The sequence below is a fragment of the Lontra canadensis genome, unplaced genomic scaffold, assembly GCF_010015895.1.
Source record: "Lontra canadensis isolate GAN:19392208 unplaced genomic scaffold, GSC_riverotter_1.0 scaffold70, whole genome shotgun sequence".
Lineage (NCBI taxonomy): Eukaryota > Metazoa > Chordata > Mammalia > Carnivora > Mustelidae > Lontra > Lontra canadensis.
In genome coordinates, this window is record NW_022631064.1 from 7,390,015 (window position 1) to 7,414,993 (window position 24,979).

General features: G+C 36.1%; 1 protein-coding gene across 1 annotated transcript; it reads right to left on the bottom strand.

Moving 5' to 3' along the window:
* Positions 1-5,073: 5,073 nt before the first annotated feature.
* TYRP1 (tyrosinase related protein 1) lies at positions 5,074-23,138 on the bottom strand. The gene is made up of 8 exons (XM_032880497.1): positions 22,977-23,138; positions 22,077-22,544; positions 20,493-20,815; positions 17,759-17,963; positions 13,516-13,683; positions 10,992-11,171; positions 6,322-6,468; positions 5,074-5,455 (listed from the first exon to the last, which is right to left on the bottom strand). The coding sequence occupies exons 2-8, from the start codon at positions 22,459-22,461 to the stop codon at positions 5,250-5,252; spliced, it is 1,614 nt and encodes a 537-aa protein (XP_032736388.1). The 5' UTR covers positions 22,462-22,544; positions 22,977-23,138; the 3' UTR covers positions 5,074-5,249.
* Between the last annotated feature and the right edge of the window lie 1,841 nt (positions 23,139-24,979).

Sequence of the window (24,979 nt, forward strand, 5' to 3'; positions counted from 1 at the left end):
TTAAAGATTTTATTTATTTATTTGGCAGACAGATATCACAAGTAGGCAGAGAGGCAGGCAGAGAGAGAGGAAGTAGGCTCCCTGCTGAGCAGAGAGCCTGATGCGGGGCTCAATCCCAGGACCCTGAGCCGAAGGTAGAGGCTTTAACCCACTGAGCCAGCCAGGCGCCCCTAAAATTCTATTTCTTATATTAAAAAAATAGATGTAGCATGTTTTAACATTCTACTGTGGATAATGAGGACTTGGCTTTTATCCTAGCCCTGTTGGATTAACTCTTCCAGTGGTGGTCTTGTACCCTAGTTCAGTTTAACTTCACTTCCTCAGCTAATCTTTCAATCACCTGTCTGAATTAAATAGCTTCCACTGAATTTTTTTTTTTTTAAGGAAAGCACACTGTGTGTTTCTTTCATACTGCTCTAATTATTATCTTGATTTTTTTCCTTGTTTATTTGTTGTGGCAATACTCTGAGTTACCACAATCCCAAATTTATTCTCTCTTATCCCTACTAGGTATTCTGATTAACTACCAGAATTCTGACTTTATTCAGGATAGTAACCAACTAACAAACAAAGAAAAACAAAACACTAAAAAAGGACCTTCAATTCTCTACACTCTCTTTCTATCTAACAAACATCTAATGAGATAGATGTAGAATTTTGGGGTGGCATCCATTTCTGAACAAAAAGAAAACTTCTATGTGGGATAGATATAAGGTCTGCCAATGAAACAGCCATTTAGCAGCCCTGACAGTATAAACAAAAGGAGGAGGGCCCCACACTGAAGGTAGTGGGGAAAAGTTAAAAAGAGCTCGAGTCCTTGTAAGTGTTGTTGTGCTTGGACTCTCTACCTTCTAAACTTCTTTTGTGAGGAAATAATGTATTCCTAATAAAGTACATTGTGTTTTTATCATTCTTTCCCATTAGGTATTAAGTTCGAAGGAGCCAGGAACACTGTGAAACTTGTTTATCCTTATAGCTCTATATCACATTTTCTGAACCTCAGCACTATTGACATCTTAGGCTGATTAATTTTTCAATGCGGAGGCAATTTTATACATGGTAGGATGTTTAGCAGCACCCCTGGGTGTACCCAATAAATGCCAGCAGCCATCCCACACCCAAATGACTCCCAGGTGTAAATTGCCCGCCAGTTGGGAGCCACTACTTTAGAGAATGGGTTCAGTGCTCAGGATTAACAAACTTGTTAACTAATTAGATGTGAGGATTGAGAGGGATGGTAGAATTTAAGAGTGACTTCCAAGGTTCTCTCTTGGGCCAGTAACTGTAGTATTGTATAACGTGAAAGATGAGGAAGCACTTTCTTGTTTGTCAATGTTTCCCTTAAACGGTGGCTTTAAAGTTGAATAGATACTCCAGATGTGACTCTAACACCACAGATTTCTGTTTCTGTATTAATGAAGCACAACATATCCCCATTGGCACAGTACTTTTCCTCACTTTTCAGTAGTGTAGCATTTTTCCCCTTTATTGGTTGCTTTGCACTATTGGCTTACATTGAAGTTGAAATCTACTAGAATCTCCTGGTTATTTTGTAAAGAATCCTGGTTCTTATCTTCCTTCATCCTCCAGTTTTGCACTTGTGCTTTTGAAGTGCCAGATTTTGCATTTTTCCTTTTTACATTTTATATCAGGCTCTGTTTCTGGTCTGTTTAATATATCTCAAATTTTTTTGTTCTTTTTCTATTTCATATTAGCTCTCTCTGCCCAACATGATGTTCCACTGGCTGGTTGGTTAATAAAAATTTTGGCCAGACAAAGGACAAAATACATAACATTGGTGTATACTCATGAGCTGAGCTCAGAATAAAGGTCTTATAACCAAATCTTGGAAGAGAGATCTTAATAGTCAAAATATTTTCCCCTGCATCCAAATTTAAAGATTACAGAGAGCTCTAAGTGAGCACTGGCTCTGAAGTCTGCTTCTAGGAATGAAGATAGTATATACCTTCAGAGAGGCACAAAAATAATAGCTTTTCATTTCTGATTAAATAGGAAGATCCAGTCAACCTTCTTATTCACTCTGTTTAAACTGTAATGCTTAGCTCAGTTGGGGCACTGGCATATAATGGGTGCTGATGCAACAGGGCAAAATCAAGTGGTGTAGAATGGGCTTTCCAGTAAGTGCATAATACCGTCATTGACTTTAAGAGAACTGAAGGACTAAGAACAGTAGAAAATATCCAAGATTGCAAATGACTATTATCTGAAGAGAATGCTATGACATACTATAGAAGAGTAATGGTCACCTGATCAAGATAACTCCTAAAATCATACAGTGCTGAAAAATAAATAGGATTCCTTGAAAGAAAGAGATATAAAACCACATATTTAGGGAGAAATAGTCAAAGTTACATTACAATATAATGGGTGTAGTTTTCTCTTATAATTGTATTTTTAAATTTTTTAAAAATTTATGTATTTTTAAAATTTATGTATTTATTTTTATTTTATTTTACAGATTTTATTTATTTATTTATATGACAGAGAGACAGAGAGAGAGAGAGCATAAGCAGGGGGAGTAGCAGGCAGAGGGAGTGGGAGAAAGCAGGCTCCCTGCTGAGCAGAAAGCCTGATGTGGGGTTTGATCCCAGGACCCTGAGATCATGACCTGAGCTGAAGGCAGACACTTAACTGACTGAGCCACCCAGGAGCCCTGTTTTTGTTTTTGTTTTTAGAATTAATGTTTATGTTTTATGATAGGCCCTCCTCCTTTGTCCCATGAAATATTTTGATATTAGCTAGTCTCTGCTTTTACTTTAACTATTCCAAATTATTCTTAATAGATGTTCTTTACAAACATCACCACCATCATTATCTTTGTAAAACATTCTTTACTTGTGACTCTTCCCTGCTCCCTCTTACCTGTAGAATGAATTCCAAACTTGTCAGGACTTCATATAGGACACCGATTTTATTCCCAATTTATCTTTCAACTCTCCCCATGAAAACTATGTTCTACACACTGACCTACTTCATATTTTTGAATGTTCCATGCTTATCCAAACTTCTGTCACTTTGCTCCTGCTGTCATTTCTGCATGAAGTGTCCTTCTCTACTCTTGTATTTGGTAAATCCATTAGCTTTCCTCGAAGCCCACATCAAATGTGACTTTCTCAATTTTGTGTATTTCTTACTTTTCCCTCTCCAATCCACAGTACCTGGAACTGTGTCTAAAAATTGAGGATATGCCTAATAAATGTTTATGAAATGAGCACTTAAAAAATCTCTAAAAATATGATGTGGTGGATTTGGTTTTATTGACATTTATATGAAAAGAAATCTTACATTATACAATAGGTTATCTGAAAAGCTATGAGTATATAGTATTTTAATAAATCAAATATATTCAGAAAATCAATTCAGTAATGCTATTTGAAAATTAAAAAAGATACTATTAGTATATGCATTCTCCTTCACTATCACATTTTGTTTATTTATCTTTTGCCCATAGCCTTATGGTTGCTTAGGCTATGGGTACAAGATATAGGGAAAACCAGTAACCAATTGTGGGTACATACTTTTTTAAAGTTTTTTAAAAGTATTTTATTTATTTATTTGACAGAAAACAAATGAGAGAGCATGAGCAGGGGGAGTGGCAGAGGGAGAGGGAGAAGCAGATACCCCACTAACAAGGACCCTAATGTCTTGACTCCATCCCAGGACCCTGGGATCATGACCTGAGCCAAAGGCAGATGCTTAACAAACTAAGCCACCCAGGCATCCCTGTGTGTATTTAACTTTAATCTAGTTTCTATTTCTTGGGTTGGGAATACCAGAATCTCCATTTTCTGTAGTGTATAGTTACCATTGTTAGTATTTCTTTTTACCTATTTTATCGAAAATGTTTTTTCACAGTGACCAGCCTTTAAAGTTCTTTGGGAATATTGTTTCAGTACCCCAAGATCAAAAATAGTAAAAAATATTTTATGTTAGAAGCTAGGAAGAAGAAAAAAATTGATGACAGTCTTGCATGCTTGCATAGAAAAGGATAGCTGATGAAATAATATTTTAAATACTTTGTTTTGAAAACATATAAAAGGCTGGTAAATGATAAGAGAATGCTATTTGGGGGTAAACACAAAGAATTGAATGGTAATTATAGAACACCCTACTGTGTGTTCTTCACCTTAGTGGTTTGCTTGTGGACCTCTAAGATACTGGGAGAGGAACTGGGAGGTGAAGTGTACTAATGGGTAGTTCCTTTTTCAGTGAATTGAGAGGTAGAACATAGTGGCAAACAGAGGCAGTATCAATTGTCCTTTAAACAAAGTGACGTTTTTACCACTTCAAAATGTGACAGTGATTATGATTTTTTTGCGACTTTGAACCTTGGACTAAAATGTATGCTGATGTCCAACGGGGAATTCTAGTTTGAAAAAATTAATTGGGATCTCATTGATAGCTCCACATAATTGATTTTAACTAATAATTGTGGCTTCCTATGTATCTGTTGTTCAATGTAAGTGAACGGAAAGATATTTACATTTTACATTGTAGAAATTCTTACTCCTGTATTTTAATCAGAGATTTACTATCATGATTTTTCTTTATGCATAAACAGAGCACAATAGTTTATTAACATTGTCATATAGTTGACTTGTAAAATGTACCCAAAACCTTCAGACTCTGCTTAAATACCATGAAGTTGGTGCAACCTACCATTTTTTTTTTTTAATCTTTACCTTTACACCCATTTTCAGAAATACTACCAATGCTTAAGTGTTTGGGGTCTTCTCTAGGATAACTAGGCTGCTTCTCAGCTTCTTATGTACTCAGGAAGCCACTTTCTCAGATTTAGGGTCAGGGTTAGGGTATGTCCTTGGTATTTTGCTGTTCAGGGACCTCTCAAGAGGGTTAGTGTTAGGGTTAGAGTTAGGGTTAGGGTTAGAAATTAGTGTTAGAAGTTAGGGTATTTGTCTACAAACTACTGTTTTATTTCATTTTATTTTATTATTTTATTTTATTTTTTGTTGTTTCAAATTTTGGTTAAATTTTGGTTAGTTATCATACAACTTACCATTTTAAAGATTTGAAACCTAGATCCCATTAAAAAATATTTTGACTCTTCCTAGTTATGAAAAACAATATTTAGAGCTTTAATTCTAACAAGTGCATGCATAAGGAAGAAAGTAACAGAGGGAAAGAAAATACACTAAGCAATTTAATCTATTATTTTTCAACCAAGTGTTTTTGTGATACTAGTACATAAGTGAATTGGTCATTTGTCATTAGACCATAGACTGATTAGGATTCTGCATATTTTCATAGTCTTCAGCATAGTGTTGATACTGATCAGTGAGAAGAGGCTGATTTGTTTCATCCATGTTGCTTCTGGCACGGATCAGGCAAGAAGCACCTGTGAAAATGACTGCAACCAGTAATAAAGCAGCAACTACTGCTATGGTAACAATCTCAGAAATACTAAGATTCCGACCTATTGGAAAAATAAAAGGAGAATAAAAAATAAACAGTAAAATAGTTGCCTCCCCAAAATCAGACACCCTAAACTTAGACACTGTTGCAGGCATTTTACCACATTCTTCATATATAATTTTTACTGGCCACATTGCTGATAATAGCACCTGTTATCCTGAAGGCACTTCCCAGTTTCTCATAATAAATGGACCCTCCTGGAATAGTTATTATTAATTCCATTCTAAAGTTGAGACAATGATGCTGTAGGGTTTGAACCACTTGGGTCACTTGGTTAGGAGGCACTAGAGTTGGTTTTAGAGCCCAAGCCTTTCAGAATCTACATGCTGTGTGCTCTTCCACCCTACTGCCTTTGTTGGGAAGGGATTGGATATTAAACAAGAAACTTTTCAATTTCAGAATCTCAGAAAAAGCAGTGAGCAGTATCTCACTCGATTTTTTAATTTTTTTTCAGTATAAAGATAAGGAGGCACAATTATGTAGTAGAATAAATTGGGGCATATTACAAAGGTCTAAGCTCAAAATTAATTCTCCCTGCCTACTAAAAATGTGATCTTTGACATTTATCCTTTCTAAACTAATCATGGCCAGCCCCTTCTTCCTTACTTGTAAAATGAGGATTACAATACTTATCTCAGAGGGTTGTAGGGATTAAGTGCGATAGTGTGCTATATAATCAACTTAATTCCCGGTCAGAGTAGGCTCTCAACATATGTTAAATTTAGTCTCTTTATCCCAAAATAAAAATCCAAATAACACCTTCTAAATCTAAGTGGAAAATATAGGCCACAGAACACTGTGATTACCTTAAAAGGCAACAAATTTGCTTTTGGAAATTTCCACAGTAGTTACATTTTCAATACTCACTTGGCCATTGAACTTCATAAGTATATCCCAAATTGTCTGAAGCAGTAACAAACATTTCTATGTTGGTAACTGGGGGCCAGAATGGTACCATGTTGTATTGTCTATTGTGCCCAATAGGGGCATTTTCCAGTGGAAATGTGGATACATCTAAAATATGCCAAAGACATCTTGTTATTAGACATAATAAAGTTAGTATTAATAAATTATTATTATGTTCTGAAGGTGACCTGAAATATTCTAGGATAACATAAAAATTTCTTTTTATAAAAATAGTTTCACTACAGCAGAACAGGGAATTGCATAAAACCGAGTTCAAATGCTTTGAATACAGCACTAGCATATCATTCAGTAGATCAAGAAAGTTTAAAAGCAGGGAAGTTTTAATATTTTATCATCTATGATGATCATTAATTATTTTATTTTTAAATTACAAAAGCTTATTTGAAAAAATTCATTGAAGTTATTTTTCAAAGCTTAAAAAAGATGGATCTGTAGTTTGCTGTAGCTTCATCTAAAATTTAAATTTGAGAGGTACTGTATATAATGGAAGTTTGTCCTTGAATATAAATATATCTGTTTGGTATTCTTTACTTTTTCTATTTATCTTCAGAGATATAAATATTAACTTATCTCCAGATACTTTGTTAGGAAAAACACTTAAAATTTTACATCAAGGTCCTGAAATATTATTTACCTCCTGCCTCCTCTCCTCTTTCTACTTAAATGCAAATTACAGACATTTATATTATTAGTGAGTTTCTGTCATCAGGGATAAAAAGAGTGATATGCTCTTTGTGGCAAAAGATTATTCTTTTTTGTTATTGTTGTTCTGCATTTTTGTCAATACAACTAAACCAGTTGGGATATGTCAAGACTAGAGTTGGAAATGGGCTTGGGCAGGACATGAGTGGGAATATATTTAGAAGAGCTGGGATATGTGAGAAGGCTAATGGATTATTAGATTTTCTGTTTGCAAGAAATGTATTACCTAAACAGTCACTGTGATCCTAGGAAGCTCAGAAGAGTGTTTTAGCATCTACTTTGAAAAAACATTTTTGATCATTAAAATGGTATATAGTGTTTATATTTTTGTGACTTTTAATTTACTATGTATTAATGCTAATTAAATATTTATCTATTCAAATCCATTGAGCTCTTACCAATGCCAGACACCAGCCTAGCCATGGAGGTGATGCCACTGAACAAAACAGACAAAATGCCTGGATTCAAGGAGCTCACATTTTGGTGTACTATTGTTAATTAGTTATTAAAATTAGATATTAAAGTTAATAATTTAGATAATTTTTTAACTTTTCATTTCACCTTTCTACTAGATCCTGACTTGGTCAGTCTCAACCCAGTTCAGCATCAGCTATGTGATAAAGTTATACCCACTAAAATGAGTGGAGGAATAATCATAAAAATAATAAATAGTAACAGCAGAATTGTCACGAGACTTTCCTATGCAAGACTCTTCAGGGGCTCCCCCATCCTAGAAGTACATCTAATATCCCTCAAAATCTCCACCTATTGTCCCTCTGACCTTATTTCCCATCATTTTCCCTCCACTCTTCAGTCAGAGTGGGCTCCTTTGCTCACCTAGGGATGATCTCCCATGTATTTACCTCATACCCCCTAACCGCTTTCCTGATTTTCTTTGCTTAAAAAGACTTTCCCCCATCTAACATACTATATATTTACTTACATATTTTTACTGTCATTTCTACTAACAATTAGGAGGGTTCCAGGAGGGAAACTATTTTGTGTGTTTTGAATGCTACTGTATTTCTGGTATCTAGAAGACAATGTAGGGGAATAGTAGGTGCTCATAGTATTTTTTCCAGCTTTTCTGAGGTCCACCTGACCAAAAAATTGTATATATTTAAGATGTATGACATGATGATTTACAAATGGGCAACAGGTATGTGAAAAAGTATTGAATATCACTAATCATCAGAAATTGCAGATTAGGACTGTAATGAGAGATCACATATCTTAGGATGGCGATTAGCAAAAAGAAAAGAGAAAGCAAGTATTGGCAAGAGTGTGGAGAAATGAGAGCCGTTGCACACTATTGGTGGGAATTGGTACAGCTACTATGGAAACAGAATGGAAGTTCCTCAAAATATAAAAATAGAACCACCATATGATCCAGCAATGTCACTTTGGGGGTATATCTAAACGATGTGAAATTAGTATCTCAAAGAGATGTCTGCATCCGGGTTTATTGTAGCATTATTCACAATAACCAGGATATGGAATCAGATAATATATGTGAAAGGATTTGAGTGTGTGTGTGATTACTTCATTTCTTTCAGGGCATAATAGTAGTGATTGGTCTAGGAAATATATAAACTGCTTCTTCTGAAAAATTCACTGAACTTCTGGAGTACTATATTTAAAACTTAATTCACACGATTCTCATTTGAAAAAAAAAAGAGATTTGAAGTAAATATGCACATAGATAAAAAATGTTAGTGAATAAAAATTAGTATTAGTTTGGATGTTCTATATTGTTCTACCTCATGTCTAATGAAAGGATTCTGTAATAGACTTTTCCCTGTAAATGACTATAATTTCCTTCAGCTGTAAAATGTAACTCTTATTCCATTCTGATCCTAATAATTTTATAATCTTATGATTTTTGAAGAGTTCTCATTATCTGTAAAAGCTGTTTAATACATTTTGAAAATATAATTCCATCCTTATTTTCAACAAAGATTTCTACTATATGGATAATTTTAGAAATTTTTCCCATTGTTTTATTTTTTCTTTAACATAGTTGTTCTATGACACTGTTTTTCAAGGGACATTTGCAGGTGCATGGAATATTTAAGTGGGTAGTTAACTGTTAGTGTTTAGTGTTCATGCAATTTATTAGTGTTTACATTGGCTTGTCCTATAATTTTGTGGCCGTATTTTGTCAGAATAGGTTCAAGTTCCCTATTTTTCATTTATGGTGCTTTTCCCTCCGTTACTCTCCAGGTAACTGAGAGATCTTATGCTATTTATAGCATACACAAAGGGAGCAGGAAGAAATTAGCTAAGAAGCAAAGGTGTTTATCTGGTTCATCAATGACCTTTAATGGATTGTTATGAATGTGAAATAATGATCTTTTCAATCAAGATATGTAAGGCAAAGGATCATTTGTTTTCATGGATGAAAGAAAGCTCCCCTTAAGAGACTTGCCAGAGTAACCAAGATTCTCCACTTCTTCTGACTTCTTAAGTAAGTGTTAAGTAAGAAAAACTTACAAACAGTCCATTTTGAATGGCTGCGTAAGTGCAGTTTGTACATCATTGTCTAGTTCCCAGAAGTGTATATTTAATGAAAGTTTTTGTTCATTCCTAAACCTATTAACTCCCATTTACTTGTTATCGTCCTAAAAGTAAGACAGCTAAGCATACATAAAATGATAATTATGACTGTAAAAAGAGAAAGATGTTGTGTTATATTAAATATATGATTGCTTAGGAAAGATTTGTTGAAGAGATATTGGGTAAGATTTAGGAGTGAGCACTATGTTTGTAAAGATAAGGTAGGCATTATGAAAATCTACAATAATACTGCATTCATTGCATCTCAAGGGTTGTTAATTTCTTGTTTCACTTAAAAAATAGACATTGTAAATTCTAGGTAATTCATTATGTTTGTAGGTATGTATGTAAATACATGTGAAATAAGGTGGCACTCCAACCAGTGAACTCATAGCAGGTTGACGAGCGAATATTTACATGTAAGTTATTTGATTCTTCAGGGATTTTCTGATGGAACATACGATTTTGTTCAATACATTAGTTAATGCTCCTAATCAGGTTGGATTAGAGGTTTCTGGTGTATAAACAGACACAAACACACACACACACACACACACACACACACACACACATACAGAAATAAGAGGCTGGCTGAATTGGATAGATAAATCAATAGTTAATCCCCAACATTATGTTTATGTGTGTGATGAAGTAAAAGCACAGAAGCAAAAATTTAGAACAGTTTTGAAATATGAAAATGCATGACGTTTTAACCGATAGAAGCACTTTTGTTATTTGAAAAGTAATGTGAGCCTCTCAGCTGAGTAGAACTGAAAGGAAAATGGCCTTTTAAATAATATTTTTAAAAAATGCATTAAAATGAGGTTGAAAGAGATTATATATGCAGTGATAAAAAGCCAACATTAACTTTTCAAGTTGAATAAAATTTCCATTTATAAGAGGCCAAAAGTAATAAAAATCAAAACTGTGGATTGTGAGTATAATTTTTTTGTCTTTTGGGTATTGAGGAAGAGTTCAGTAGGATTTTTTTATTCACAATGAGAACGTTCCAAAAAAAAAAAAAAGAAAAAGAAAAAGACAATGCCAGTGTTTTTTGGAAGATTGGGGAAGAAAAAATTGAAGAGTATGATAGTCATCTTTTCATACAAAATGGGAAGGAATTATGTGCTTAGTCTGAGTGAATGCTAATATCTTATAACTGTTATAAGAGATGTTTCATCTGCATTTTCAAAGTAGTTTGGGATATTTGGAAATGTCCAGATATCACAGCTATTTTATCCTTATTTTGAAGTGTAGTTCAGATGTGTCGAGTGCTTACTTTATAGTGATAACTCTATCACCTAAGCAGTGTCCTTGTTGAGCCTGCAAAAAAGCGTATGAAAAAATCTCACCAGCATTATATCTCCTCATCCATTCATCAAAGACTGCATCAGTGAAAGTATGTAGGAGGACAAAAATAGGATCATTTGGAGATAAATGGGTTTGTCCCCCTGTTCCATTCAGAAACAGATGAGCCAGATTGTGAAGACTTCGAATAGCAGGGTCATATTTTCCTGTGGGATCGCTGTAACCTAGATAAAAAAACATGGGTGAGACTAGTAAAAGCCATCACAAACATCTTACTTTCCAAATCAGTGGTAGTGATTAAACTGGGAAACAATTTTTCCTAAGCTTCTCAGGCCAATTTTTACTTTACTGTAATAGCACCGCTTCTCTGTACCTATGGTTGGTGTCATTTCCTGCTCTACCCAGAGCTTGGTTAGCTTTAAACTAGTGGCCTGATTTGCTAAATGTAGCCTCTAGGTTAAAAATAATGGCCTGCAAAGGATACCAGTCAAAATATATAGAACACACTATTTTGACAAGGCAAACATTGGTCTAGTGGAAATAAAGACAATGGAAATCTCCAGCTTCTTCTAAAAACTGCTGGCACAATTGGGAGAACATCCCTCTGATTGTCCTAGAACATACATCGCCAGATGTTACTTTAGTTTCCTGCCTTATTCCTTTTGACTGTCAGCATATTTATTTTTGGAAAGTTATCTTATTTTTGTAGAAAAGTCACAATTTCTCAGAACGTTCTTATCATGTCTGTACTAGTTTTAAACATCTGGACAGTCTATTGGTTGAAATATTTCTAGGACTTTTGATAATTATCTGTATTCTACATATATATTTCCCATATTCTATATGATATATATATGCTATTCCCATATAATATGTACATTTCCTGTACTACATGTATTATATATATTTCTCATGTTATATATCCTCATATTATATATGTATTTTCCATACATATTTTCATACATATATATATATGTATATATATGTATAAATGGCAAAAGGTGAGGAAAGATCACAAACAAAAATGGAGGGTCTATGATGTGGGATGGAGTAAGAATCAGAGGTGGGACAGCAGGGAAAAGTTACATACTATAAAATAAAATTAGAATTTAAAATACATTAACCCATTTGTATAATTACACTCATTTATTTAGCCATGTTTCATACTTTCATCCCATTATTGTTTTTTATTTATAAAATATTTAAAGATTGCCTGTAACATAATGGTCATGTTGGTAGGGGCTGGTCCTTTTCATATGTTCTGTCAGGACATCAGAGCAATTTGTCTTTTGATTGACCTTCAGTAAGATGCAATCTACACATTCTTTTAAAAATTAGTGCTTATGGGGCACTTGGGTGGCTCAGTGGGTTAAAGCCTCTGCCTTCGGCTCAGGTCATGATCCCAGGGTCCTGGGATCGAGCCCCACATCGGGCTCTCTGCTCAGCAGGGAGCCTGCTTCCTCCTCTCATTCTCTGCCTGCCTCTCTGCCTACTTGTGATCTCTGTCAAATAAATAAATAAAATCTTTTAAAAAAAAATTAGTGCTTATGGCCTTAGTTTATATATACCACTTTAGTCAAAATATAGCGATGATATATTGAATAATCTACCAATCAGTACATTCATATTTAATTATTAAAATTAACATGAAGATAGAAGAGAATGGCATACACTTTTGATGAGAAAAGGGGAGAGAATGAAAATAATGATGAGATTTATGTTTCAAGTATCTCAGATCATGAGGCCAGAGAGATCTATTCCCATTCTTTTTCAGAGGGAGGAGTCTAATATGTTTAATGCTACATATAATGTGAATTTTGACAGGAAGAGATTTTTAATACTTAAATGTGATTCTGTTGTTTTAAAACTTTAACTATGTTTCAATAATGATTTACCGAAATCAAAATTCATCATATAAAGACGCTGGACTTAGAAAATTTGGATTTGAAATTGTGCTCTGTTACTGAGTACCTTGGGGGATATTCACGGTAACTCTTTGGTCTTTAGTTTCCTCAGCTTTAAAATGCTTGAATTAAATAAGGAAAATCAAAGTAAATATCATTACATGGTAATTTGAATATTTTTAGACCTTTGAGAAAAGTTACAGGATGATATAAACTTAAATAAAATGAATGCCCCAACCAGGCTTTATTGGCTGTCAACTAATTGTTTAGAATTTTTTATTGTTATTTTTTAAGAAAAAATTTTAATAAGCTCTCAAATTGTTGAATATTATTTGACGCTACTAGAATTTGATATAGTTATACACTTATTGATCAGCCACCTAACAGATTTGTTTAAATACTTTTTAGGTATTTAAGAGATTGAAGAACAATTTCCAAGGGCTTCTCCTATGATAATTAAAAAGAGTTTCATGGTCTGACACTTTTCTTTAACAAGTTCTTTCTTGAGCAAAGAACTGTGACTGCATCATAATTGGAAGAAACATTCCTGTAAATTCACAGGATCAATGCGGCTTTCAAAGATTTTTCAAAAAGATCTGAATGTGAACAGTTCAGTCTACTGTGATAACCAGATGAATTCAAAACGCTGATTTCTTTTACTTACCTTCCACTGTGTTTCGGAAACTGTTTGTAGAATTGGAATAAAAAGGAGGGGTGTCGAATAAACCAACTTCCAAGCACTGAGCGACATCCTGTGGTTCAGGAAGACGTTGCACCATTGGTCTAGCCACATTTCCAGCTGGATTTCTCCTAATTGGTCCACCCTCAGTACCTGGAAAAAGGATGGACTATGTAAACATTTATAGAATATTTAGAGATCTTATCTTTGCTCTTTAATTTTTATTAATAGCAAGAACATGGAAAGATAAGTTCTTGGTAGAAGAGAAAAATTTTAAAAATGCTTACTTAGGAGCATTACAGTGAGAAAATCTAAGTTATCATGACCACTTCTGTGAACAGAATTAGATATGCGATCCATAAAATCAATAGAAGATTTTAAAATAGATATGTGATCTATAAAATCAATGGGATCTATAAAATCACAAATAGGTAGAGGTTCTGATATTTTTAATCGATGTATGCTTCTGTAGTGAGAATATATTAACATAAAAATTCCTTGGAAAATTGAATTTTACCAAAATCTCATAAACCTAAATTCCATGGTGAAATCTGTATTTCACATATATGTGAAATTTTGTACTCAAATGTTATTTGTTTCAAGCCTTCAGAGAAATAAAGAAATACAATCCAAAATCTCTTTGGGACATGGTCTGTACTTCAATCAATTCATGTTTTACAGCAATTAATGTGAGAAATAATTAGACTTTTTAAAAGGCAGTAAGACAAACAGGAAACAAAGAGCTGTGATACTAGGGGTAATAGGATAGGTGCCTTAAGGGAGGGAGAGGGGAGAGAAAGAGAGGGAAAGAGGCAGACTGGAAGGTAGAGAAAGGAGACAGAGAGAGAGAGAGAGAGACAGAGAGGGAGACAGAGAGAGAGAGAGACTGAGAAAGAATATCAATCCTTTCTAGTTGAATGACTCCAGAAGGGTGTGATTAAAGGGGAGAGATTTGCAAAGAGCCCTGAAGGACTGAGGAGAATTTTCAGGTGAAAGAGGAGAAATGTTACAAGTCAGACATTTTAGGCAGAGGTAATAACGACAGATGATAAGCTTTCTCCTGTCTATAAGATATGTTCTGTCAGAGCAAGAATGCTCTCTGTATTCTCTCACCAGCACACCCCTTAATCTTGGTATAGTGTCTGGCATGTAACAGATGCTAAATCATCGTTTGCTGTATGCTGATGTATGGAAAGATCATGTTGGCTATAAAAGAGGGCCTGTGTGGGAAATAACTTGCCTTGAGCACAGGGTGTTGTATGAGAGTAGTGGACGGGGAGAACAATGAAAAGCTAGACCAGAACCATACGTGAAGAAATAAAGAGCAATAGGATAAACTTATATTTAATTCAATAAGAAGTGAAGAGAAATCTTAGGTCGTTGGGAGGAAAGGAGATTGGTTAGGAGCCTTTTGCATTTGTCTGTTCAGTGGTCCCCAGAGGAATGTGTGTGTCCTACTAGTATATGCAGAATAATCTGCATGGGAGAGGTGATCTTACAACTGCAACTTGTATACATTTTACTTCATTCATAAAGCTTACTATGTTGTAATGTTTATAACTGACCTAATGGTTAATACCTGATGAATTAGCATAGCAAATTTATTTATATATATAAAAATTAAACATATGACAATATTGAGATTAGAAAGTAGATGTACATTTTTTTAGGTATACATTATTATTAGAAGTTTCAGATACCACTGGCTAATCTATCAATTCAAGTTTATATTTTAGGGATTATTGTTCAGGAGCTGTCAATAAATTCCAAGAAAAAATAATAAATCCCGTGGGTTTTGAAAACACTACATTTCTAATTTTGCCCTCATGGAGTTTCATAGTGGAGAATTCAGATAGTAAAGAAACTAGTTTAAACCAATTTAATTTAACCCAAGGGTATTTAGGTTTGGACCAAATAGGCATGGACAACCTCTGCCTAAAATGCGCCTAAAACCATTGTACAGATTGGAGTCTTGTGGAGTTTTCATGCAGGAAGGAATAAAAAGTTCTGAGTGTGTGAAGGAGAAAGTAGATGGAGGAAATACTCTAGAAACAACAGTATTTTCATCATGATATTTTACTGGTTAGAAGAGGCTTAGGTGTCCCTAATTCATTCTTTCAAAGTACCAAGTTTGGTGCATTAATGGAACATTGGAGAGACATGGTTCAACAAGCCCATGAAAACACAGGCATGTGATATGTCTATGCATGGCTGTCCTGTAAAATATGATAAAAAAACCCCCACAGGAATGGATCATTTCATCCAAGAACAGTAAAGAAAGGAAAGAATCTCTAGGAGAATTGTTTTTTAAAAGATTTTATTTATTAGAGAGAGTGAGAGAGAGCATGTAAGCACAAGCAGGGGGGAGGGGCAAAAGGGACAGAGAGAAGTCAGCTCCCTGCTGAGCGGGGAGCCAGACTTAGGGCTTGATGGATCCCATGACCCTGGGATCATGACCTGAGCAGAAGACAGAGGTTTGACCAACTGAGCCTCCCAGGTGCTCCTCTCTAGGAGAATTAAATACAGTATCATATTAAAGCATTTGGCACAATATCAGCTCCATAGCATGTGTTGAATCAACTATTAGTTTCCTTTTATCTTTCACTGTCCTAATAAATAAAATGCTTGGCATTTATATTTTTAACAAAGACAAGGAGTAATCTTCAAATTTGTTTCATTTAAAATACATAATCTTCAATTTTTCATGAAACTATGTGTCTTGTTATGAGACTTAGACTAATTGACCAAGAGATTGTGACCAAGGGACTTCTCTCCTATTTACCCATTAAACTATGCTACATTTTGGTATACAATTATCTATCATCTGAAAATGTCTGGAAAAAAAATCCCAGGCCAAAATACAATAACATGCTCAAAAATTAATGTTTTGGTATCTAAAGATATATTGATTCTCAATTGTACTTCAAGGTGGGGTTACTCATTCAGCATGCCAAACAAAATTTTTACTCTAAGGTTTAAGCTTCTACAGAAAAAAAAAAAAAATTAATATACTGTCACTTCCCTCTTCCTTTATTCCTATACACAGCTAAATAATTTTCTAATGGTGAAAAAATCTGAATTTTTGTTCTATTTAGAATATTCTTTTTAAGAATATCCTTTTTTTTACATTTATAAAGGAATTTAATATTTTAAACTTAAAAGAATGTACATAAAATGTGCTATGAAGATAGTAATAAAATAAATTCCTGAAATCTAGTTTTTACATGGAAGAACAAGCTTAAAATAACTGAGCATGCCTGAAGAAGAAAAATAAGACAGGGTAGGGAGACTCTAATAATTAAGACCTTGTGTTAGTACCACAGAGACTAATAATGTGATCCAAGGAAGAGAATGGTATACTCAGGAACATATCCACATATCAGAGAAACTTGGCCTAAGGCAAAAGTGGCATTTAAATCACTGGAGAAAGGATGCTAGCTAGGACAGCTGGTTAAGCATTCTCTTTATGTGTTTGCTTTGAGAGAGGTGGAAAGTGATTGGCTGGCAGATCTTTTCTGTGCAGTACCTTCCTTTCCTTTTCTTTTTAAAAAAGACTTATTTATTAGTTTTATTTACTTGAAAGAGAGAGAGAGAGAGAGCAGGGGGAAAGGCAGAGAGAGAATCTCAAGCATGCACCCTGCTGAGCACAGAGCCGGATACCTGGCTCCATCCCAGAGCCCTGAGATCATGACCTGAGACAAAACCAAGACTCTTGACACTTAACCAACTGAGCCATCCAGGTGCCCCATTATCTTCCTTTACTTAAGGATATCCTTCATATCACCATTTGTTTTGACCCTTTGACTAGAATTTTACTCTTTGGGCTCTTCAACTGTTTCTGCACATTTCAGATTTCTCAGGGAAACAATTTTCTGTGAAAGTCCAGCAGAAGACACATGACTCCTGAGCAGTGCTGAGTGTGCTAAGAGGATGAATTTTATATAACCATACATTTCCAAAATAAGACAGTGAACATTTACGAAATAAGAGAGTGAGCAATGCACTAACCAAATTGCTTAAGAAAAGCCATATCAAAATGTTTATTCTCCCCTGGAACCTTTGAGATTGCCTTGAATAGCCCCAGTGTTCAAGGAATATATCTGTACATGGATTCTCTATATAGTAAAAGTAGATATTACCCTGAAGTCCTTAGTAGAATGAAGGGCAACACAATTAATCTCTTTATCTAAAAGGGAATTCTGAACCCTGGATGTCATTTAGAACTTACTATTACAAAGAGTTCCCAGGGTATCATAATCCTCCAAGGATTCACAGACCACTCGCCATTGAGAAAAGACAGAATTCAGGCTGATCAGAGTGGGATCAAAGTTGCTTCTGGATCCCATCAGGTCATCGGTACAAATGTCACAGATGTTCTTCCCAGTCGCAAAATTCCAGTAGGGAAGGGAGAACGAAGGATCTTGCAACATTTCCTAGATCACAGAAACTTTTATTAGTATTCTCTGCTTTTGTTTAAAATTCTCCCTCTTCGCTTGGTTTTCTCCCCAGCGGTGTGTTTCTATCAACTCTCTTTGGGCAATTAGAACCAGTGAGAGTATCAGTGGTGTCTGAGGGGCCAGAGGAATTAAACACCTTATTTAACAAGGCTTCTGATATACTATAAGAAGTCATTCAGCATACAGAAGTTTCTGCAAATGACTTTTTTCGGGGGGGGTGGGATTCTTCCCTTTCTTTTTTAAGCAGGTAATCACATTTCTATTGGTTATACCAAAAAATACCAATAATAACTTTCACCCTTTGACACTTTACCTCCTTCTGTTTCATATCTTGAATTCAAGCCTCACTAAGTCTGGGTCTGGAGCCAGATCCGGCCTTTAAATATGTAGAGCAGTACTTTTTGTTTTGTTTCTGTCTTTTAAAATTTAACTTAAACGACTTCAGGCATTTGGAGTCTGGCCTTTAAAATGTTTTGTGGGTTAGCAAGGGCAGTGGGAGAAGCCTATGGATCGGAGCAACGAAGACCTCAATGGTACAATCCAGGTTTTCCAAGCCCCAGACACAAGGATTTGACTTTTCACAGGTTACATAGTCTTTCACACTTACCTTACCTGCCTGGGCACTGAAGGTGTTTTACTTAAAAGACCCCTGCTTCAGAATCTAAACTGTTAAGACTTGGGTTTCTGCTCGAAACTAATACTGTCAGGAAATACTCAACAGAAGCAAAATACTTCTTTGTGCATACTGTTCTTTAAACCAGGGTCCAAGTTTCCCTTCCGAGCTGACGCAACAATTCTTAAATGTACTGGACTCAAGATCACATGCTTCTTTTATTGAGTTCCCTAAAACATGCATTTATTGTACTTGTTCTCATTCCCCTTAGGACTTTGGGGAGTATATTTAAAGCCTGGGATTGAGATGGAGAGCCTGCCATTGTTTTATCTCACCTCCAAAGCATTTAGTACTTTTCTGCCTTTTTACTTTAAACCCTTCCCAGGAAGTATTTCCATGCCCTTGGGGTGTTTTAGAGGACCCAAAGCTTTCCAAGGAGTCCTCAGTTATTGATCTCCAGGGGTTGAGAGCCCTTGTTTAGAAGCCATTGTTTTGGTTCACAAAAATTAGTGGCAGCTTCCAAGGGATCAATAAGAGTCAGTTTGTGGTTCAGAGCTGACATTTGGGAGCTGGAGCGTATTCATGTGGCATTTCAACTGTGCATTACATTTAGATTGTAATTTGTTGGATCCCTTGTGCTGTTGGGTTTTAAAATGGTAAGTCATAGAGGTTGAAGTTTACACAGGCAAAATCGAAGCATTTAGATACTTTCCACCTGCCCTTTCATTTTGGTGTGCCCATGGGAAAATGACTTAAAGGCACGGAGATCTGGAGCTGATTACAAATGACAGATTTATCTACTCGTCATCTACTAAATGTCTTACTTGTAATCGGAACTTTAAAATATGAAGTTCAGAGTATCAGATGAATTAATTTAATCACTCTCAAACTGCATATGTTTGGACTGCTTTCATAGCAATATTTTATTCTGTATTCCAATCATTTACTTTGTGATAATGCTGACAGCTGGCATACTATATCAATAGGTGAATCTAAACACCTTTTCTGCCCTCAGATATTTTCAGATTAATTTTCAGATTTTAATTTGAGGGAAAGAATTCATTTCATTTAGAGAACGGGTTCACTCTGTGGATTTCCTTGTTGAGATATAATAATTTAAAATGTCACTTGAAAATTCCAACACTTCTCTCAAGAAAGGCAATTGGCAAAAGAAACTACGATAATAAAGATATCTGTGTTAACGGATCCTTTAATGTGGCTAGAGCTTCTCTGCTTAAAAATAAGCAGGAAATACTTATGTTTGGGTTGAGGTTCACTTTATGGCCCCCAGAGAGTTAATGCTATTTAAGGAAAAATGCTGTCTGATTGATATGATATTTTATTAGGTTTCTTCCACAGGCCTTGAAGTGTCAGGGGTCATGGAAACAAAATGGCACTCAATGAAAATAGGACTATATAAATGTAAAAGATATTTTCCATAATTTAAAACCTATACTGTATTAGAATCATCGGCTGGCATAATGGGAGATGTATTTGGGACTTGGTAGCCTCAGAAGTGTATGCACACTTGTTTTCATCCAAACCTGGAGGAGGGAGTATTGGTTTATATTCAAGAAGGAAGACATAGCAAATGAGATTCTTTTGTTGCAAGCCATATGAAGATCATTTTTTCAATTACAGAGCTATAGAATACGTCCAACACTTTAAATCACACCTACAAATGTCACAACTGGCTCCCTCATCATTGATACTACCATCTTTTCACAAACCCTTCACAAAAGAGAAAGATTAATTAATGAGTAAGTAATCAGTAGAGGGAGAAACTTCACGAATGTCAGAGGCAGATTAATCACATGTTTAGATCATTAAGAACACAGTGAGTTAAGATGACTTACAAACTGGACCTGAGAACAGAAAAGTTCCACACATACCTGCAGGTCTCTCTCCAGCTGCAGGAGATGGTACCGGTGCCACGTGAGGAAAGCTGGTCCTTCGTGAGAGAAATCCACTTCACCAAAGCTTTCCTGTCCTTGCCCGAGGAAAGTCTTTTTGACTGAGTAATAGTGTGTCCAAACAAAGTAGTTATAAATGGAAATGTTTTCAAATTGTGGTGTGTTGCCATCTGGCCCCAGTATTTCTTCTGATCTCCTGGTCGCAATGACAAATTGAGGGTGAATTGTGCGCTTTGCCATGTCTAAGGCCTGGATGAAGCGTTTCTTCTCTTCTGCACTTAAGTCCAGAAGGTTTCTCCTGACTTCAAGGATACAAAATTCAACCATGAAAGCATCCGCCTCATGAACCATAATCATAACGCCGTGTCCCATTTACCCACTAACGATAATCTGCATAAATATTTAAATCATTTTATACTTTTTAAAAATACCTCTTACTAAAATGCCTTCTTTAGGCCTGTTTTCATCCCCCACCCCTTACCCTAGGATTTCTGTTAGCTTTCTTTAATCTGACTGTGGACTTTATGATTCTGTGATCTTGTAATTAGTTCTGCTTACCATTGCTGTATTTTGGGAACTTTCTACATTCTTAAAATCATAAACCTTGCAAAAACATGATATAGTGGTTAAGGCCAGAGACTCATTCTATGACTCTGCACTCATTTTTCTAAGTCTCAGTTTTTCATCTGTCAGGTGTATGTAAAAACAATATCTGCTTTACAGAATTGTAAAGATTAAAGAGTACACACATAAAATTATATCAGAGCCTGGCTCATAATAAAGACTCAATAAAACTCTTGTTAGACCCTTTGGTCCAATGTTTGGCACATAGAAAACAAGAAAGTATTTCTGGTTTTACTCTTCAGAGCTTTGCTATTTATTGCTATTTAATAGGGCACAGGTGAGGTTCGTCATCTAAAATGGCTGAACTTGACCATCCATAACAGTGGGCAATTTCATTGTGTGTTAGCAAGGGCAGTGGAAGAAGCTCATGGTTTAGAGCTAGACTGACCTCAGGGGTGAATTCCAGGGTTTCCAAGTCCCAGCTATATGGATTAGACCTTTCTGAACCTCGCTTATGACCATTAACATAACTACCTTGATAAGTTACAAAAACGTCTAGTCATGGGGCGCCTGGGTGGCTCAGTGGGTTAAGGCTCTGCCTTCGGCTCAGGTCATGATCTCAGGGTCCTGGGATCAAGCCCCACATCGGATTCTCTGCTCAGCAGGGAGCCTGCTTCCCTCTCTACCTGTGATCTCTCTTTCTCTGTCAAATAAATAAATAAAATCTAAAAAAAAAAAAAAAGTTCTAGTTGTAAACACCTAGCACAGTTTCTTGAGTAGCATGGTTGCCCAGTAAGTGTTTTAGAAGAAAATCGCATAACTCACATCTGAGCCTTGACTCTTTAAACTGCATAAACTTACTATCCTCTCCAAGTCTCATCTCCCTCAACCGAGTTATAGGATTTCCAGGTATTCTTCCAGCTCCAGTGATTTAGGTTTCTGTTAAATGCATTGAGTCTCAGGAAGAACTGTGTCTCCTCCATTGATATCCCCACTTACCTGTGAGAACCCTCTGGTCGCAGGCAACTCCTCTCCAACCAGGACGGCAAGTCCCACAGTTGTGTCCTGAGAAATTGCCACTGCAGTGACATGTCCTGTTGAAGAACCGTGTGGGCCAAGCCTCCCGATCATCTCTGCCATCATGGGGGTAATGAGGGCTGTGGGGTCGGGAGTCTGCGGTCACTGCCTCACACCTGCCCCTTCCTGATGTGGAGCCACAGCGGTCAGTCCCAGGCCCAGACAGCGGGGACAGATTGGGGCAACACACACCGTTTCTCAAGGCCTCGACAGTGGCACACTCTCTTGGGAACTGAGCCCAGGTCCGATGAAAAAAAAGCAGGGGCAAGAAGATGCATCCCAGGAAGAGGAGTTTATGAGCTTTCATTCTGCTCTAAACAAGAGCGAAGAACAAATCTCTGGTTTGCAGCCCTTTGTGTGGAGACTGAAGCACATCAATTAAAAAAGGAGCTGAAAAGAAGAAAACAAAATGAAATTGTGCCAGTTCTCTTTCGGGTCTGTTATAAACAGGCATGAGCCCTTCCCAACCCCCTTCAAAATACCTTTCATATCTGTAAAATGACATTTCTAGCAAATCATAAAAATACTAATTTACCTTTAGAAACTTGACATGTATAATACCTACATAATTAAATTCCCGCTCTGAGCATTTAGTTTTCTTCATTTTAAATTTCTATTTATTAAAAAAAGAACTCATCATAGATGTCTCTTATCAAAAGCATTCATTAGCAGGTCACAGCCATTAATTACATTTAACCATGAAGCTGGAAGAAGAATTGGAAGCAGATCTTCAGCGAGTTAATTTCCGTGACTTAAAGTCTCCCATCCTAATGGAGATTTGGCGGGAGTCCACCCACTCCCCATAGAGCTTCTTTCCAGTACCTTTCACTCCGGAGGGGATTCTCTGATGAACCCCTCTTAGAGCTGAGTGTTTTATATGGGCTTCTCCCCTGATGTCAGAGCCGTTAATTGCATGTGGGTTTCTGCTTGATTACTAATCCCAAATCTGCTCACTAAAACTGGGAGGGGCTTTGTCCTCTTCCCCACCCTTTACTAATCCCCTTTCACTCCAGTGCGTTTTTCTGCTCTTTAAGTATTTGGTTAGCACATGATTCCCTTCCCACTGATTTCCTTGTGATGCTTAAAGTTTTAAGAAAAGGTCAGAGGCGGTAATTTGGAATAGAAGTCAGAGAAACTAGGGAGCTTTTGTTTGCATTGTAGAGATTTAGGTTTTTTTTCCCCTTTGATTTATATCTTTAGAAAATAAATGAGATTACTTACACTTTCTTAGTGACACAGGGCTAGACTATTACTTTATCTGCTTTTGATTATCTTTGGTCTTGAAAACAGATGCTGCCATTCTTATAATTTCTGTAGAGAATAATTGTAGTAGAAAAGTCATCAGAGGGGCGCCTGGGTGGCTCAGTGGGTTAAAGCCTCTGCCTTTGGCTCAGGTCATGATCCCAGGGTCCTGGGATCGAGCCCCGCATCGGGCTCTCTGCTCAGCAAGGAGCCTGCTTCTCCTCTTTCTCTCCGCCTGCCTCTCTGCCTACTTGTGATCTCTGTCTGTCAAATAAATAAATAAAATCTAAAAAAAAAAAAAAAGAAAAAGAAAAGTCATCAGATACAATTACATCAAATCACATGGCAGTGCCTTCCCTGGTGCCTCTGGTGTTGACAACTGGGTACTCCAGCTCCCTTCCCTCCTTTGGGGTAGGGTCCATTTCTGTGGCAGAGCATCCCAGGGACACTGCTACTTCTGTTCTTTAGGAGGTAACCACCGAGTAACTTCTTCTCTCCTGCTTTCTCTGTAAGCAGTCTTAATCCAAGGACACTAATTTTAAATTATAAAAGTGTGGGAATTTTAGTGGCTTCATACAAACATTAGTCAATATCTCAAGTTTCATATGCACTTGGGGTACATTTAAGGGTGAAAAATAAGGTCTAGAAAATGATATTCAGTAGTCTTTTTGGCTATTTGGATTTTTTAGTCCAACTTCTTACTGGATCAAAGTAGATGATCATTTTTCTCTCTAATAAAGGTGGTAGTCATGTACCATTGGTTTCTTAATTTTGACAAAAGAACTGAGGTCATGTATGGTGACATTAGGAGAACAGAGTGATGGATATTTGGAAACTCTGTATTATCTGTGTAACTTTTCTGTATATCTAAAATTATTATAAAAATACAATGTTTATTTTAAGAAGCTATTTTAAAAACTAGGTAATCTATTCATATATATTCACATATATATTCATGTGTGCAGATATAAGTATACCACAGTGTGTCACATTATGTTGAAAAAAAAAAATGAAGCTTTGCCCATTACACCTCCTTGTTATGTAATTCCTGCAGTTACCTCAGGGTACCCTGTGTGCAGTGCGATACACGATATGCACAATGCGAGGGCATCAGTATCAAATCACATAATATTAATTAAAATTAAACGTAAGAATAAATATAAAATTATGTCCTGGTCATTTCTTTCTGGACCCCTTTAGGTGATTGTGAGACTCCCATTCTGAAGATCACTGCTAAGGGTGATCTCATCCAGTCATGTGGAATTCATCTTTGGACTGCTGACTCCCAAGTTAGGAGCTCTAATAACACTTGCTCCCCAGAGGTCCTGACGTACATATCTAACTGCCTGCTCGCTAAATCCACTTTGGTGCCCAAGAGATTCATCAGACACTTATAAAATGTGTTCCTCTATCTTTCCCATCTCAGTAAGTGGAATCATTGTTCATCCTGTTGCTTTGGGGGAAAAAAAAAAACCAACACACAGAAGTCATTTTGTTTTGTTTTTCTTCTCTGTTTCATGCAAACTACATTCATTAGTTGAACTAACAGAGTCTAACTTGAAGCCATCATTAGCTCTTTCCTG

Coding starts and splice junctions, on each gene's coding strand:
- TYRP1 (XM_032880497.1), bottom strand. CDS start 22,461: ATGAAAGCTCATAAACTCCTCTTCCTGGGATGCATCTTCTTGCCCCTG. Junction 20,816..22,076: donor CGACCAGAGGGTTCTCACAG/GTAAGTGGGGAT, acceptor GTATCCTTGAAG/TCAGGAGAAACCTTCTGGAC. Junction 6,469..10,991: donor GATGAGGAGATATAATGCTG/GTGAGATTTTTT, acceptor GGCATATTTTAG/ATGTATCCACATTTCCACTG.